At 40.6% G+C, this 15110-nt stretch overlaps 1 protein-coding gene across 1 annotated transcript in view; it reads right to left on the reverse strand.

The window, feature by feature from the left end:
* plxnd1 (plexin D1) overlaps positions 1 to 15110 on the reverse strand; it is a 223506-nt gene that overhangs the window by 85235 nt on the left and 123161 nt on the right. Inside the window, exons 13-15 of the mRNA XM_062969773.1 lie at positions 13092 to 13243; positions 8914 to 9013; positions 2431 to 2570 (exon numbers count right to left, since the gene is read on the reverse strand). Of these exons, the coding sequence (XP_062825843.1) occupies positions 2431 to 2570; positions 8914 to 9013; positions 13092 to 13243 (392 nt within the window). The remainder of the gene's footprint in view (positions 1 to 2430; positions 2571 to 8913; positions 9014 to 13091; positions 13244 to 15110) is intronic.

The following is a 15110-nucleotide window of genomic DNA, read 5'->3' on the forward strand; positions in this document are numbered from 1 at the left end:
AATAATGCGACTTTAAACACCTATGCAAGTCAAGCACCTGTGTGAGCCTATCAAGAGGATGAGAAAGCCAAGGAAGTTCATCTTGAAAAACATGAAGATGTTTATAAAAAAAACCCCAACAGAACAGAGGAAGAAGAACATTTTTAAAAGCAGTTATAAATGTAGATATCATGTATATATGTGCAACCCAATGTTTTGCACCAAATGGCTTTATTTTTGAAGGACAAAACTTCTGTATGCGTACTTCCGTGCAATGAGTCCTTGGTCCTCAGGGAAGGGATTCATTCATCTGAAGCCAAGGTTGCTGACCTGGTCCAGCAGGGAAGCCTGTGGATGAGACCTTTGGGGACGCAGCAGAAATAGCCCTGTTGCAATGCAACTGCTTCCTGGCTGTCATGGACAATGAGAATCTCCCAAAAGGAGGATATCATTCAGAGAAAGAGGGAAACTATCTCATAGTACAGCTTGTATGCTGCAGAACCCAGATAAAAATTTGACCTAATTTCTTGAAGCCCTCCATTTTGCAAGTTGTCAGCTTAGAGTGTTGGCAACAACCTCCTGTTCCTTTTTTAGCGGCATGTCTCAAAGAAAAGGAGAAGGAGGGGAGAAAAGTGTGTGCGTGCAAACACTAAGGGAAAACCACCAAAATCTGGGAAGTGTCCAGTTTAGGCTGAATTATCCCGAGGGACTGACATGCTTTTGATGGGTCAAATAGGAACAGGGTGGAAAACTTACAGGGCAATGTCAAAGGGACATCGGAAAATGTATACACCATAAGCTATATGAAGAGAGACATTGCATATAGGTGTTTCTGTTACAATACAAGAAAACTCTTTGAGCTAAAATGGGAGATCTGGAGTGCATTCCTTGAAATAAGAACTTTGAAATATTGGGTACAATAGAAAACAAGCGAAATGGAGACAACCAGTATTTATTTATTGTGTCAGAAGCAAATTGAGTTCCATGCAGTCATGCCGGCCACATGACTTTGGAGGTGTCTACGGACAACGCCAGCTCTTCGGCTTAGAAACGGAGATGAGCACCAACCCCCAGAGTCGGACACAACTGGACTTAACATCAGGGGAAACCTTTACCTTTTTATTAAAATCACCACAAAGGTAAAAACTTGGTATTGTACTAAATTTCCTTTGACCAGCAGCTTGCCACTTGGAGTGCCTCTGGCGCTACTATAAGAAGGTCCTCTATTGTGCATGTGGCAGGGCTCAGACTGCAATATAGTAAGTGGTCTGTGGTTTGCTCTTCTCTGCATTCATATGTCGTGAACTCCAATTTATGGCCCCATTTCTTAAGGTTAGCTCTGCATCTCATGGTGCCAAAGCACAGTCTGTTCAGCACCTTTCGAGTTGTCGAGTCATTTGGTATCAGCCATGGATTGAGATTCCGGGTTTTAGCCTGCCACTTTTGGACTCTCGCTTGTTGAGGTGTTCCTGCGAGTATCTCTGTAGATCTTAGGAAGCTGTTTCTTGATTTAACAACCAGTGAGATATGGTAAAGGTAAAGGTGTTCCCCTGACATTAAGTCTAGTCGTGTCCGACTCTGGAGGTTGGTGCTCATCTCCATTTCTAAGTTGAAGAGCCGGCGTTGTCCTTAGACACCTCTGAGGTAATATGGCTGGCATGACTGCATGGAGTGCCATTACCTTTTACTCACATTTGAATGTTTTCGAATAGGTTGGCAGAAGCTGGGGCTAACAATGGAAGCTCATCCTGATTCGAACTTCCAACCTTTCAGTCAGTAAGTTCAGCAGCTCAGCAGTTTAATCTGCTGTGCCACCGAGGCTCCACCCTTCTCCAAAAATGGTATGCTACCAACTGAGCTAGAAATCTCAACTTGGTTCCTAGTCAATAAAAATAAAGCTACCAATAACATAATACTATAATAAAAACGTATGGTTTATCACAGTTATGTTGCTGTTGGAGCTCTGGAGGGGGGATACCCGTGAACACCATTTGGCAAAGAACATGCATGGAAACGAGTTTTTGCAGTCCTGACTTGATTGTTGACTTTCCACTGTGAGCTGTTCACTACTATGGGAACAGAATGCCTAAATCAATCTGTGGTCTGATACAATATGGATTTTTAACCTCCAAATTGTTTTGGAGGTGGAGAATCCAGCATTCAGAGAATTGACTCATTGTCAATCCCATGGAAACAGTGGAATTTATCTACATGTTGATTCAATAGGTTGATTCAAAGGCCAGATTCAATTGGAACTAATGCATAGGATTGTGTCTAGAATGTTTTGTGCCATTTCCAGGCCCATTATTCCAAACCAGTACCTAACTGGCAGCATTTATTTATGCTATGGATTGCATCTCTTCTTGAAAAACCCATTAGATCATGGACTACCAGAAAAGCAAAATTTCCAGTCTTCACAGATGAATTATGGTTCAACCTGAAAGCACTTACCTGAGGTCTGTACATTCTTTTGTGCCATTAACCAAAACCCGGAGCTCAGACCCAACACTGAGGTTACTTCCTGTGATGGTTATTTTAGTTCCTCCTGCTTTAGGACCAGCGGATGGAGATATAAACTTCACTACTGGAAGCTAAGATGATGAAAGAGAGAAAAGTTAACGTGAGACATTCACTGCTTTTAAAGGTCAAAGCAGCAATGTAAATATTTCTATATTTTGTTTTCACATGCCATAATTAATAATTTAAAAATATTACCCTCTTCTGGGCACAATGATTTAAAAATGCTTTTTTCAATGAGAGTATCAAATCTTGGAGTATCAAAACATACTTGTTGAGGGCAAGAATATTGGTGAGTATTCATCACATCATCCATTTGTGTTAGCATCATAGTACAGCAAGCGGACATACCATAGTTACAAAAAATGTACTTGTGAATGCTCCTACAATAATATTTCAGGAAGAAATCAAGATGCTACATTCTGCAAAGAAAAGCAATGTTTCTATTCAGATCTACTCAGAACAGTCTGCTCTGCTGATTTAATACATCTAACAAGCCTGCTGAATGAGGTCACCTTTCTGTTGCTTACAACTTGAAAACATGTAAAGAATTTGTATCACAACACAGGAATTTGTCAAGACAAAAATACATGTAAAATTGTAATCAGAATGCTACATATCTATTGACAGCCAGTCATATATATGTTTCATGTCTGAATCACAGAAATCTGAGGTTGAAAACGAACCTGAAGATGAACAAACTGAAGCGAAGGCTCGATCTACACTGACATATAATCCAGACTATCATATCAGACAATCCACATTATCTTCTTTGAACTGGATTACATGAATCTACACTGTCATATAATCCAGTTCAAAGCAGATAATCTGGATTTTATATGGTAGTGTAGATGGGGCCTAAATCTTGGTCAATTCTTTGTAGCAGGTGTTTAGTGGATTAGCATTCTGTCTTAGAAAACTCTCCCCAAGAAAGGTCACCTGCTGCCTATTCGGATGTCAAGTGGGTTCCAAAACCTTAAACACAAATATAGGTGGTCTTCACATTGATAGTTTCACTTTTTACAAACTTGAATATTTGAGAATTTGATTCATTTATTATCTCTAGGAATCTCTAGATCAAAGCTTTCAAAAAAATTTATGTTGGTGGCACACTTTTTAGTCATGCATCATTGCGAGTAATACAGTAATACAGTTTTACTAGCAAACCAGAGGTTAAACCAACTCCTTATAAGAGAGACACACACATACATAAATTGAAATAACAAAATATATAGGAACATGACATATCTCATAAAACCCTTTCACACACACACACACACACACACATATATATATATAAAGATAAAGGTTGGTCAAGGTTTTCCCCTGACGTTAAGTCCAGTCATGACAGACTCTCCATTTCTAAGCAGAAGAGCCGGCGTTGTCCATAGACACCTCCAAGGTCATGTGGCCGGCATAACTGCATGGAGCGCTGTTACCTTCCCACTGGAGCTGTACCTATTAATCTACTCACATTTTCATGTTTTCTAACTGCTAGGTTGGCAGGAGCTTGGGCTAACAGCGGGTGCTCATTCTGCTCCCAGGATTTGAACCTGGGACCTTTCGGTCTGCAAGTTCAGCAGCTCAGCGCTTTAACAGACTGCGCCACCACCAGGGGCCCTATATATATATAGGCTTTCAACGCCCCCAAATCCTAACAGCTGGTAAACTGGCTGGGATTTCTGAGAGTTGTAGGCCAAAACACCTGGGAACCCATAGGTTGAGAATCACTGCACTAAGGTGTCATGACACACAGTTTGGAAAGCTCTTTTCTAGATCCCGCAGCACAATTCTATGGTCAGTGGATGTTCACTATAGAGCAGGCATGGGCAAACTTTGGCCTTCCAGGTGTTTTGGACTTCACCTCCCACAATTCCTAACAGCCTATTGTTAGCAATTGTGGGAGTTGAGATCCAAAACACCTGGAGGGCCAAAGTTTGCCCATGCCTACTATAAAGTAATGCTGGAGGACCTAGAGGTTCCTTTTTTTCATTCTCATAAAGGCCCTGTGCCCTTAACCACAGTGAATATGGAGGGCTGTCTATAGTGTTGCCCCAGCACATTCCCGTGACTACTTATTTGTTGGTTTTTCTAAAAGAATGCTCCTTGAGGATTTTATTTTTTTCCAAAGCTTAAAACTCTCTAATATTCAAAGAAATTGTTCTTGATTTTTGAATGAGAAAGCACAGGTTATATTGCTTGTGTCCTACTGTGTATTGTATTTCTAGATGGGTCGATTTTAACTGCTTTGATGCTTTGGTAGTAAGAATAGTATCTATGGCAGATAATAAATGGCTGGTTAGCCTTGTAATTTTGTAGAAGCATGTTTAAAGAAAGGTGGGTAAATGCCACAGGAGTTTTCTTTCTTTTCCAGGCCACAAGAAATATATTCAATTGTGTTTTCGTTCAGTTTGATCTTGTACAGCAACATTTATTACTGAAGGGCATAATAAATAGTAGCACTGAAACTTTGAAAGGTTATTTTTAACAGAAAAGTATTGGCTTAAACAGAACGTTTCAGATCCTCTTTAAAGGAACAGTGCCTTTAAAAACAGTTGTAAAAGAATTATTTGTTTAATCGTTTTCATACTGAGAATTTTAAAGGGTCACACGAGACAACAATGGAAAGATATCCAGTTTCCTTCTTTTCTTGAAAAGTGGGCATTTTGCAGGAAGTGGGAGTAGGTTTGTTTGAAGGCTCTGGTGTTAGGAGAGAAGCTTAAATGCTTTCCATTTCTGCCCAGTATCTGATTTAGATTTCCTTAACAAAGCAGCTAATCTACTCTAAGGAGGAAAAGGAAACACTGCAGGTCTAGATATTTATAAGCTGCCCCTTTCTTGCATTATTAATTGCATCCTTTGTTGATGTTTTTTAAAACATTTTTATCCCCTTCAGTAAATGTTATCTGGAAAATGTTTTAGGAAGGAAGAGGTCTCCACTCCTCTGAGCTTTTTGTTGTACCATTTGAGGTCTTTGAGATAGGAAGTGTTTGTGGTACATATACCACATTACTACTAATATTGATTTGTCACCTAAAAGTTTTGTCAGCTTTCTTGATGAACATCTATTTGATATTTATTTTTCTCCTTTCCACCTGTCAAGGCACCTGAGGCAATGTATAGAGAACCAAAACAGAAGAACAAGTAAAAGAGATCAAAACACATGCAATTAAAACAACCAGAAAAGTCATCCCAGTCTTAAGGACCAAAAGATGCATGAAACAGGGCAGCCTGGGGCTAGATCTATACTGTCATATAATCCAATTTTAGAATACAGATTAAGTGCATAAAACTGGATTATATGAGTCTACACTTCATTGCAATTATTTTGCATTCAGAAACTGGATTACATGGCAGTGTAGATGGGGCCTGGGATGCTTTCCAGTAGTTGACTTCTCTTGGGAGCAGTGAGGTGCTATGACGAAGAAAGTCTTGTCTTGTGAACTCACCAAATTAACCCCTCAGGGCAGAGGAAATCCTAACAGCTGGTAAACTGGCTGGGATTTATGTGAGTTGTAGGCCAAAACACCTGGGGACTCACAGGTTGAGAACCACTGATCTAGGCAGTCTTTCAGTTTTCTTGTTCTCAAGCCATGTAAGGATTTCTACTCGTACATCAATGCCTTTAATTGAGCTTGAAAGCAGGCTGGAGGTCAATGCAATTGGTAGAAGACCAGTGACAATGTGGTTTCTAATGTGCACACTGAACAGCAGTAGCCACCACATCTTGCATTAGCTGTAGCTTCCAGATACTTTTCAAGGGTGCATTGTAGTACAGTCGTTACTCTACATTTGCTGTTTGAATTTTGCAGTTTGATTATTCATAGATTTGATTTAAAATATTATCTCTAGAAATCTCTAGGTTTCTGGTCAACTTACTCTAGTTATATTGAATGACCTGGGGATTTCTAGAGAGAATCCCTCTCTAGGAGTCTCCAGACAGCACCAAAATGCGCGTTTTAAAACTGAGGCAAAAAAATCCCGGGCCTTGACAGCAGGTCCACACACAGACCTGTCTATCCCAAGAAATGGTCCCTCACCATCCTCACAGCCTTCCTTTGTAGCAGATCAAGATAGAAGGTGGACAGGTCACATCTGCCAGAAGTTTTAAAAAATTATTTCCATAATGTGCTGGACCTCAAATGCACGCATGCAAATATCTTAATGTACACATAAGCAGATTTCTTCTCTCTCTCTTCATCCAATTGTTAATTCAAGCTCTTTTTAATATCATAAAGTTCATAAAGATCTAAAGAAATGAATGCTTGTAGAGAGTTCTAATTGCTTTCCCATTCCACTTCCCTTGAGCCACTTGTGTGTCCATGGCCCCACTTTCTGACAGCCGGATCAGCTGATCAGCTGTTTTGGGCTTTTAAAGTCCACACAGGGGGAAGGGAAAGAAAGCACATGTTTTGCATGATTATAGGAAAACACAGTCCTGCAAAGGTGTGCTTTTTGGGGGTGGTTTTAAGCGCACCTTTTTAACATGTACTCTTCACCGGTTAACCTGATTCCACCCGCACTTTGTTGAAATGTCATGTTACCACCCCACCCCATTTATCCCAGTTACTTCCATGTTTTTAGCCATGTGTAGAAGGGCCCTAAGTTCTCCAATGTAATCCTATGGTTAGCTCCTAATGGAAGTTTACTATAGTCATGCAAGAAGACCTAAACATTCCTAGAAAGATATGCTCTTAGGTAAAAAGAGCAATTTATTTATTTGTGGGTTTTCACCCGTAAGCTGACTGTGGTCAAATCAGGAGACAAATATTGTATGAGTCACTGTGTCCAGAAGTCTAGGAAGAGATCTGGTTGACACACCAATGAAGTCTGCAAGAGCCTGCAAGGTTTTGACACCTTCAGGGTACATCCTTTTTATTGCCCTATCACCCTCAAATGTGGTGAAAACATGGGAATAAGTCTTCTTGGTGGCTGCTCCCAGATTCTGGAGAAGCTAATTTGCCTCCTCTGCCATCCCCCACATCCTGATGTCTTTCTTAGCACGGAAAAGCACCTCCTGCTCCCTTCTTATTAGAGACAGAGTATTTTATAATATGCTTTATTGTTTGTATTTGTTGCTTTTTTAATGGAGATACTATAAAATTGTTTTTAAAAATATATATTTTCATTTTGATTTTTCCTTTAGTAACATAAATTCTGTACCTGTTCATAAATCAATTAGGAAATGATATTTATAACCCAGGAACAAAAAACTTGTTACACAGTGTTATTAATGTAAGCACTTCAGGTGTTTCCTGATTATGTAAGTTCCTGTTGCACTATCAATAGTTCTCAAACATCCTTATTTCATTTTTCTGCTCTGTGCTCATCATTGTAATACTTTCTATGGCAGATTCCATTTTTGAGAGCTTTAATAAGATTACCGAATTGCGTACGTCTGGATGACTTAGTGCTTCTATGTAAAATTTACAGAAAGAGCTTTTTCTAAGCAAAAAAAACCTAGGATCGTCTCAAAATCAATTTAATATTTCAAATTTCCTTAGATATATTTATTTTCAAAGCAGCATTTTTGTTGTTCTGCGCTGTCATGTTGACACTGATTTATGGCAACACTATCATAGGGTCTTCTTGGCAAGATTTATCCATAAGCGAGTTGCTGAAACCTTGTTTTAGGTTGAGAATGTATGACTTGCTCATAATCACTAAATGGCTTTCCATGGTTGAACAGGTATTCAAACCCTGGTTTCCCATAGTCTTAGTCCAACATTCAAACCACTATATAACACTTTGCTCAAAGCACCATAGCACTCAAGCATACCATTTTGATAATAGCTTCACATTTCTTTAAACATATGTGTTAGAATTTCAAGTCTGGAAGGGACCAAATGGGCTATACCTCCTGCCATGCAATTATAGAAGACCTGAAAGATGCCTATCCAATCTCCTTCTTAATTCCCAAAATGGTCCTCTGCCCTCCCAAGCAGACTATTCCACTGTCGAATCACTCATACAAGTAAAAATGTTTTTGCTAATATTTAGGTGAATATTATTTCTTTTGATTTGTCATTTCTGTTGGTTCATGTCCTAATCTTTGGAGCAGAAAAAAACAAGTTTTCTCCTTCTTTGAAATGATATTTCTTCAGATATTTAGCTATCATGTCACTTCCCATTCTTTTCTTCTCCAAACTAAACCCATACAATTCCCTAAGTCAGTTGGTTTCCAGAAATGTGATAATCTTGGTCACACTTCTTTGGATACATTCCAAATATGTTTAGACTAGACCTCCAATCCTTACTCTACTTCTAGCATTTAATACGTAAGACGAGTAAATGTCTGAAAATCATGCCTCATCGAATTAATTGTATTTCTTTGTGCAAATCCAGGAAAATCAACAGGATTTTCTCCAGTGACAAAATGGAAATTTCTAACTCTGTCAAAAATGAGAAATTACTTACCACATAAGAGTACCGTTCTCTGGATTTTCCTTCTTTGCTTAGATTAACTGTCACCACATCAGAAAATTCTGCTATGGCTTCTCCAGTCCAGCATACAATTCTATAGGGGGCAGAAAGTGAGTGAGTGAGTGAGTGAGTGAGAGACTGCAACTTAGAAATAAAATTTGACTAGACCATGAGCAGTAGCTCACATAATGAGACATGGACTCTTTTAAAGTTCTTCCTAATTTATATTATCTGACAAAAGCTTCAAACTAGAGTCAGAGCCACTTTTCATACGACGTTGTGTACTTGCTATTCAAGGGGTTGATCACTCCACAAAAGGACTCCTAATCTTATGCATTAATTAGACCACTGGTTCCTTTGGCTTAGTACTGTGAACACTGCCTTGCAGTATCTTTTTGCGATTTAAAACAGGTTTTCCTTTTGGCTTTACCTGGAAATGAAAAGGATTGTCTTCTACACGCAAAGCAGGTGCGTGCTACAGCCACTGGGTTATTGCTTCCTTCCTAATATTTAGGTATGGGCTTTCCAAAAGAATCACATTTACAAGATTCACCGTGGATGAATGAGAGGAGATAAGTCTTTGTAAGAAGTTGTACCCAGCACTATTTATCATGGTAGCAATCTTTCATTAATCTTTCCCTATTAAAATGTACTAAACCTGAACTAGTTTACACATGAGACATTAAGGGAATTCAGAAGCTGGGATAAAGCAGACTCTCTATGGCCCCTTCTAAGTCCCTTCCACACAGCCATATAACCCAGAATATCAAGGCAGATAATCCACAATATCTGTTCGAACTGGATTATCTGAGTCCATATAATCTAGTTCAATGTGGATTTTATACAGCTGTTTGGAAGGGGCCCTGCACAGCTGTATAAAATCCAGTTCTGCTTTGAGCTGGATTATATGGCAATGGAGACTCAGATAATCCAATTCAAACCAGATAATGTCAATTATCTCCCTTGATATTCTGGATTATATGGCAGTGTAGCCTATGTTGAACCCTTTCATCTAAATTGATTTGCTTGACCCAACCACAGTAGACCTACTGAATCAACAGGAACCTGGTAAGTCAACACTTATGGAAGGTCAATTGATTTCATGGGTTTACTCTAGTTAGAATTTGGAATTTTATAGATTTTTAGGAACAATTCTTATGATTGAAAAAAAATACATCTTGAAAATAGATGTAAATTTACATCGGCTCACATGACATTATTTTGGTTATAGGGAAAATGTAGTTTGTTCAGAAAACTAAACAGGCAATATAAATATGTTTTTCCATTAGTATACATTATCTTGTGGTTTCAGTTTATGGTCTGCTTGTGTTTGGAATTTGATATGAGGTATACAAGGTGTGCTCAACCTTTGTCGTTCTTTAATTAATAAATGCTTAGCATTTTAATTTGTTCTTTCACACCCCAGTGCTATTGTTAACACATACCTTTTCCAGACATGCATTTGCCTCTTGGGACTAACAGGGCTGGCCGGAGATATTTTTCAATGTTAAGCGGGGGTGCTGAAAAGCGCCCCCACCACCGGCCCCGCCTCCCGCGCCCTGGTCCCGCCCAGCGTGCCCTGGCCCCGCCTCCCACGCTGCGTGGTAGGCGGGGCCAGGGCGAATAGTGTGGGAGGTGGGGCCAGAGTTGGCCCCGCCTCCCACGCTACTCCCGCTCGCCCGTCTGGCCTTTTCTAGCTGGCCAGACTGCAGCGGAGGTCCCTCCAGGCCGCGATTGCGGCCTGGAGGGCCTCCGCTGCAGTCTGGCCAGCTAGAAAAGGCCAGACGGGCCAGGGCGAATAGCGTGGGAGGCGGGGCCAACTGTGGTCCCACCTCCCACGCTATTCGCCCTGGCCCCGCCTCCCACACTGCATGGGAGGCGGGGCCAGGGCACGCTGGGCGGGAGGGCGGGGCACCGCCCTGACGGTGCCCCGCCTCGTGCCCAGTGCACCCTGGCCTTGTGGCAGCTGGCCGGGCAAGCCTTGTGGCCTGGCTGGCCTTACCCAGCCGGCAGCCGGCCGGGCAAGGCCAGCCAGGCCAGGGCGCACTGGGCGGGAGGTGGGGCACCGTCAGGGCGGTGCCCCGCCTCCCGCCCAGCCTGACGGCGCCCCCCCGGACCTGCGCCCGAGGCGGAGGCCTCACGTGGCCTCTATAGTGGGGCCGGCCCTGGGACTACACATTTATTCAGGCAATTTTGACAGTAAACAGTAATAACACCAAGCTGAATATGGGCACGAATAACTTCTTCTACATGTATGTAGGCACATGTACATGCTCTACTGTATGCTTGATGTCAACCACTCTGCCTCAAAACAAAGCAAAAACACAACAGCAACAAAACTCCTACAAAATGGATGAACATTTCTGTAGGATAATACAAAGAGCCACCATTGTCCAAGGTTGGAAATATCCTCTCTGCCCCACACAAGAAAGTATTAACATCATTCTGCACATTACTGCAATATTAAAAACTTTATAAACCTTTATACAAAAGTAAAAGAAGCTGTAACAGTGCCCAAGATTAAGGACATTTTTTGGAATACTTCCTTACAATTGCTGAGAGAAAATGAATACTTAATAAGGCTGCCTTTCATTCAGAGAAACCCCGAATGGACTTATCTCAGGGGCAAAACCCAAGATAAAAAGTTCACTATACTCGTAATAGGTCTAAGCACACAATTATATGAAAAAAATGGTTGCAGACACAGATTAAATGCAGAACATATCTGAACAGCCTAGATATTTCTTCCCATTCCTCAACTGAAAATATAATCTTTTAAATAGTTGTTATGCCCAGCTATTTCCTTGAGAAATCTCAGTTTCTTCCCAAATTAGACATTGCTATGTTGTTTGTATCAACAGGATGCCTCAAGGCAAAGCTGTTCTAGATCATGTGATCGGCTGATCTTGGCAGCCTTCGTTCAAGGCCTGCCAGTACCATTTTTGTAAGAAATTATCGTGTGCGTTTTCCCTCGGCATTCATAGATGATTTCATTTCAAAGTAAGCTGAAGACAATCACCTCAGTTGCTCCCCAATGCCTGCCTTGCATTGATAATAAAGACAACTTTACAAAACATATCGTGCATGGGAAGCTAGGGAAACATTTGAAAGCACTGGTGAAATTTCCCATTTGCAACACCATGGCAAGGTTTGAGGATGTTTGCCACTTCAATCTGCTGGATGAATCTGAAGAAGACAGAAGGAAGCTTAGAATTTACTAGAGATCCTTGGTACCAATTAGGAAGCCACTTCCTGTTATTTCAGTGCTCATTCACAGGAATGTTATGCTAACATTTCCTCCTAGAGATACACATGTAGCTTTCTTCAGCTTAAAACAAACAAACAAACAGGATCTAAGGTAACTTTTCCAATTATATTTGTCTAATCATTCCAAACAGAATCATGCTAGGATTGCTGTGAGTTTTCTGGGCTGAATGGCCATGTTCCAGAAGCATTCTCTCCTGACATTTCGCCCACATCTATGGCAAGCATCCTCAAAGGTAGTGAGGTTTGTTGGGAACTAGGTCTTGTCTGCTTGAGGCAAGTGTGAATGTTGCAATTGGCCAGCTTGATTAGCATTAAGTAGCCTGACAGCTTCAAAGCCTGGCTATTCAATGCTAACATTCTGAACATTTGATAGATATATAAACCCCATTTGCCTAGTTTCCAACAGACCTCACAACCTCTGAGGATGCCGGCCATAGATGCAGGTGAAATGTCAGGAAAGAATGCTTCTGGAACATGGCCATAGAGCCCGGAAAACTCACAGCAACCCAGTGATTCCGGCCATGAAAGCCTTCAACACTACATAACCTCAGAAATCTAAGATGTGACTGCTCCAGCTCAACTTCTCTTGGGGAAAATAGTTAAAGAGTTCCAATATGCATCCTTCAAACAATGTAAGACCAAACCAAACAACTCTATCTTTTTTGGAAATGAGCTGACTCAAAATCGATTTGGTCAGAAAGCAAACCACAGCAACTACTATTAACATCCGGGAGGCCGGTAGATAAATGCATTCTCAATTTACATAGCCATTATATCTACGTAAACATCAATTCACTCATATCAAGCCATCACAATCATAATCAGTGAAGAAAGACTATTGGAAATCGTCAATCAGCTGAAAAGGGGAAGATCACAAATGCTTTCTTTTCACTTGAATTACTCACTCTTCAGAGACAATGTATCTTTCCTGGAGTGGTATGCATTTCACATTTCCTATTATGACAGCATTAACAATATCACTGAATCTACGGCCTAGGTTTCTTCCTCGTATTGTAACCAAGGTGCCTCCTTCCAAGGGTCCATTCAGGGGTTCAATCTGCAAGTTCAAAAGAAAGTTGATGAAGGTGGGTTAAAACAAAGACATGGGGGAGCGCCTTTTAGTTTGATACTTGTATATATACAGTAGAGTCTCACTTATCCAACACTCACTTATCCAATGTTCTGGATTATCCAACACATTTTTGTAGTCAATGTTTTCAATGCATTGTGATATTTTGGTGCTAAATTCATAAATACAGTAATTACTACATAGCATTAATGTGTAATGAACTACTTTTTCTGTCAAATTTGTTGTATAGCATGATGTTTTGGTGCTTAATTTTTAAAATCATAACCTATTTTGATGTTTAATAGGCTTTTTCTTAATCTCTCCTTATTATCCAACATATTTGCTTATCCAACATTATGCCGGCCCATTTATATTGGATAAGTGAGACTCTACTGTATAAGCATTTTGGTGCTCCTTATTCTACAGAATATAAACAAGCCATATGATTGGAAGGCATATCCTGCTTTCAATTTTATGACACTTCTTACTCCACATTGACACACTTTCATATACCATTGAAAATATACCTCAAATACAAATCCCTTAAAACTTTGTAGAGCACTTTAGGAAAGTAGAAACAAACAAGATCTTGATCAGTAGGAAATAGTAACAATTTTAATATTAGAAATTCTTTATACTAGGCACAATCACTATTATTTCTGGGCGATTGTGCCTCCTGCTAAAGCAGCAACAAACATGACCAAACTAAGCATGAGAGTTTTTGAGGGGAGGCCAAGCCCCGCAGAAAAAGTGAAGACATCTGGCTGTTCTTGCTGGGCAATCAGCCTCTATAGAAAAGGTGAGTGGCAGACGCAGTTCAGGTGCTGGAACAAGTGTTTCCATCTTGGAGATGCCCTTGCCAGCGCAGAGACTTGGCCTTGACTCCTCCTGTGAAACCTAGAAATGAATCTCAACAATTCTTCACTGACACTCTCAGCTCCTTGACCTTGGGCTGCTAATGACCAACGCTTATCAGCTCCACTCAGTAATTTACAACACTGGGCACTTTAAACACCATCATGATGAATAATACAAATATAATAGCTCTAAATGGATTCTTGCTTTTGTATATAATTGCCAGCCATCAGTTCAGAAAGAAGACTGCCTAATTATTATTGAGAGGATTTCCATTGAAACCCTGATATCCACTTTTTTTTATAATGGGACTACAGTTTTAAGTCTTATGGCCAGGGGTTGAAATGGCATTCTACAGTATATTCCGGGGATGTTCCATTTTCTACCATTCTTCCTGCAGCCAGCCACAAAGCCATGTTGATTTCATTGGACATCTGGTCCAGTTTAATGCCCTACATTTAGAAAGGGCCTTTTAAACTGCAACAAACATGTACAAAAATCAAGCCAGTGGAAGCTGCACAGGAACAGCAGCCTTCCTTCCTCAAAGTACAGTTAAGAGAAGCTGCAGCTTGCCATTCAGTGTTGCTGCTGCCAACTCCGAGTGACATAAGCCAAGGAGCAGAAGGTCAGGAGTGGAGGCCCTTCTTCCGCCAAGCTGCACAGGGCTGATAATGTCCCCTTGCTCAGCTCAGTGCCCATTCCAACAGAACAGTGCTTGTCTTCCTGGTCCCAAGACAACTCCAGAGACATTTTTAAAAAGCTTGCTTTTTTAAACAAACAGTTTTGATTGAAGGAATCCAATCTAAGGAAATAGCAGCAATCTCATGACAAGTTATAACCTCAGTTCCCCTTGTTTGTTTTCACTAGCTGATCTTGGCACAGAATCGAATGTTAAATTTACTGTACAATGGAGCTGACACCATTTCTGCTTCTCTGTCAGGCCTGAAAAACTGGAACAGACTATAATCACTGTACCAGATTATGAATAGAGTGGAATCCT

Source organism: Anolis carolinensis, chromosome 2 (assembly GCF_035594765.1).
Source record: "Anolis carolinensis isolate JA03-04 chromosome 2, rAnoCar3.1.pri, whole genome shotgun sequence".
Taxonomy (NCBI): domain Eukaryota; kingdom Metazoa; phylum Chordata; class Lepidosauria; order Squamata; family Dactyloidae; genus Anolis; species Anolis carolinensis.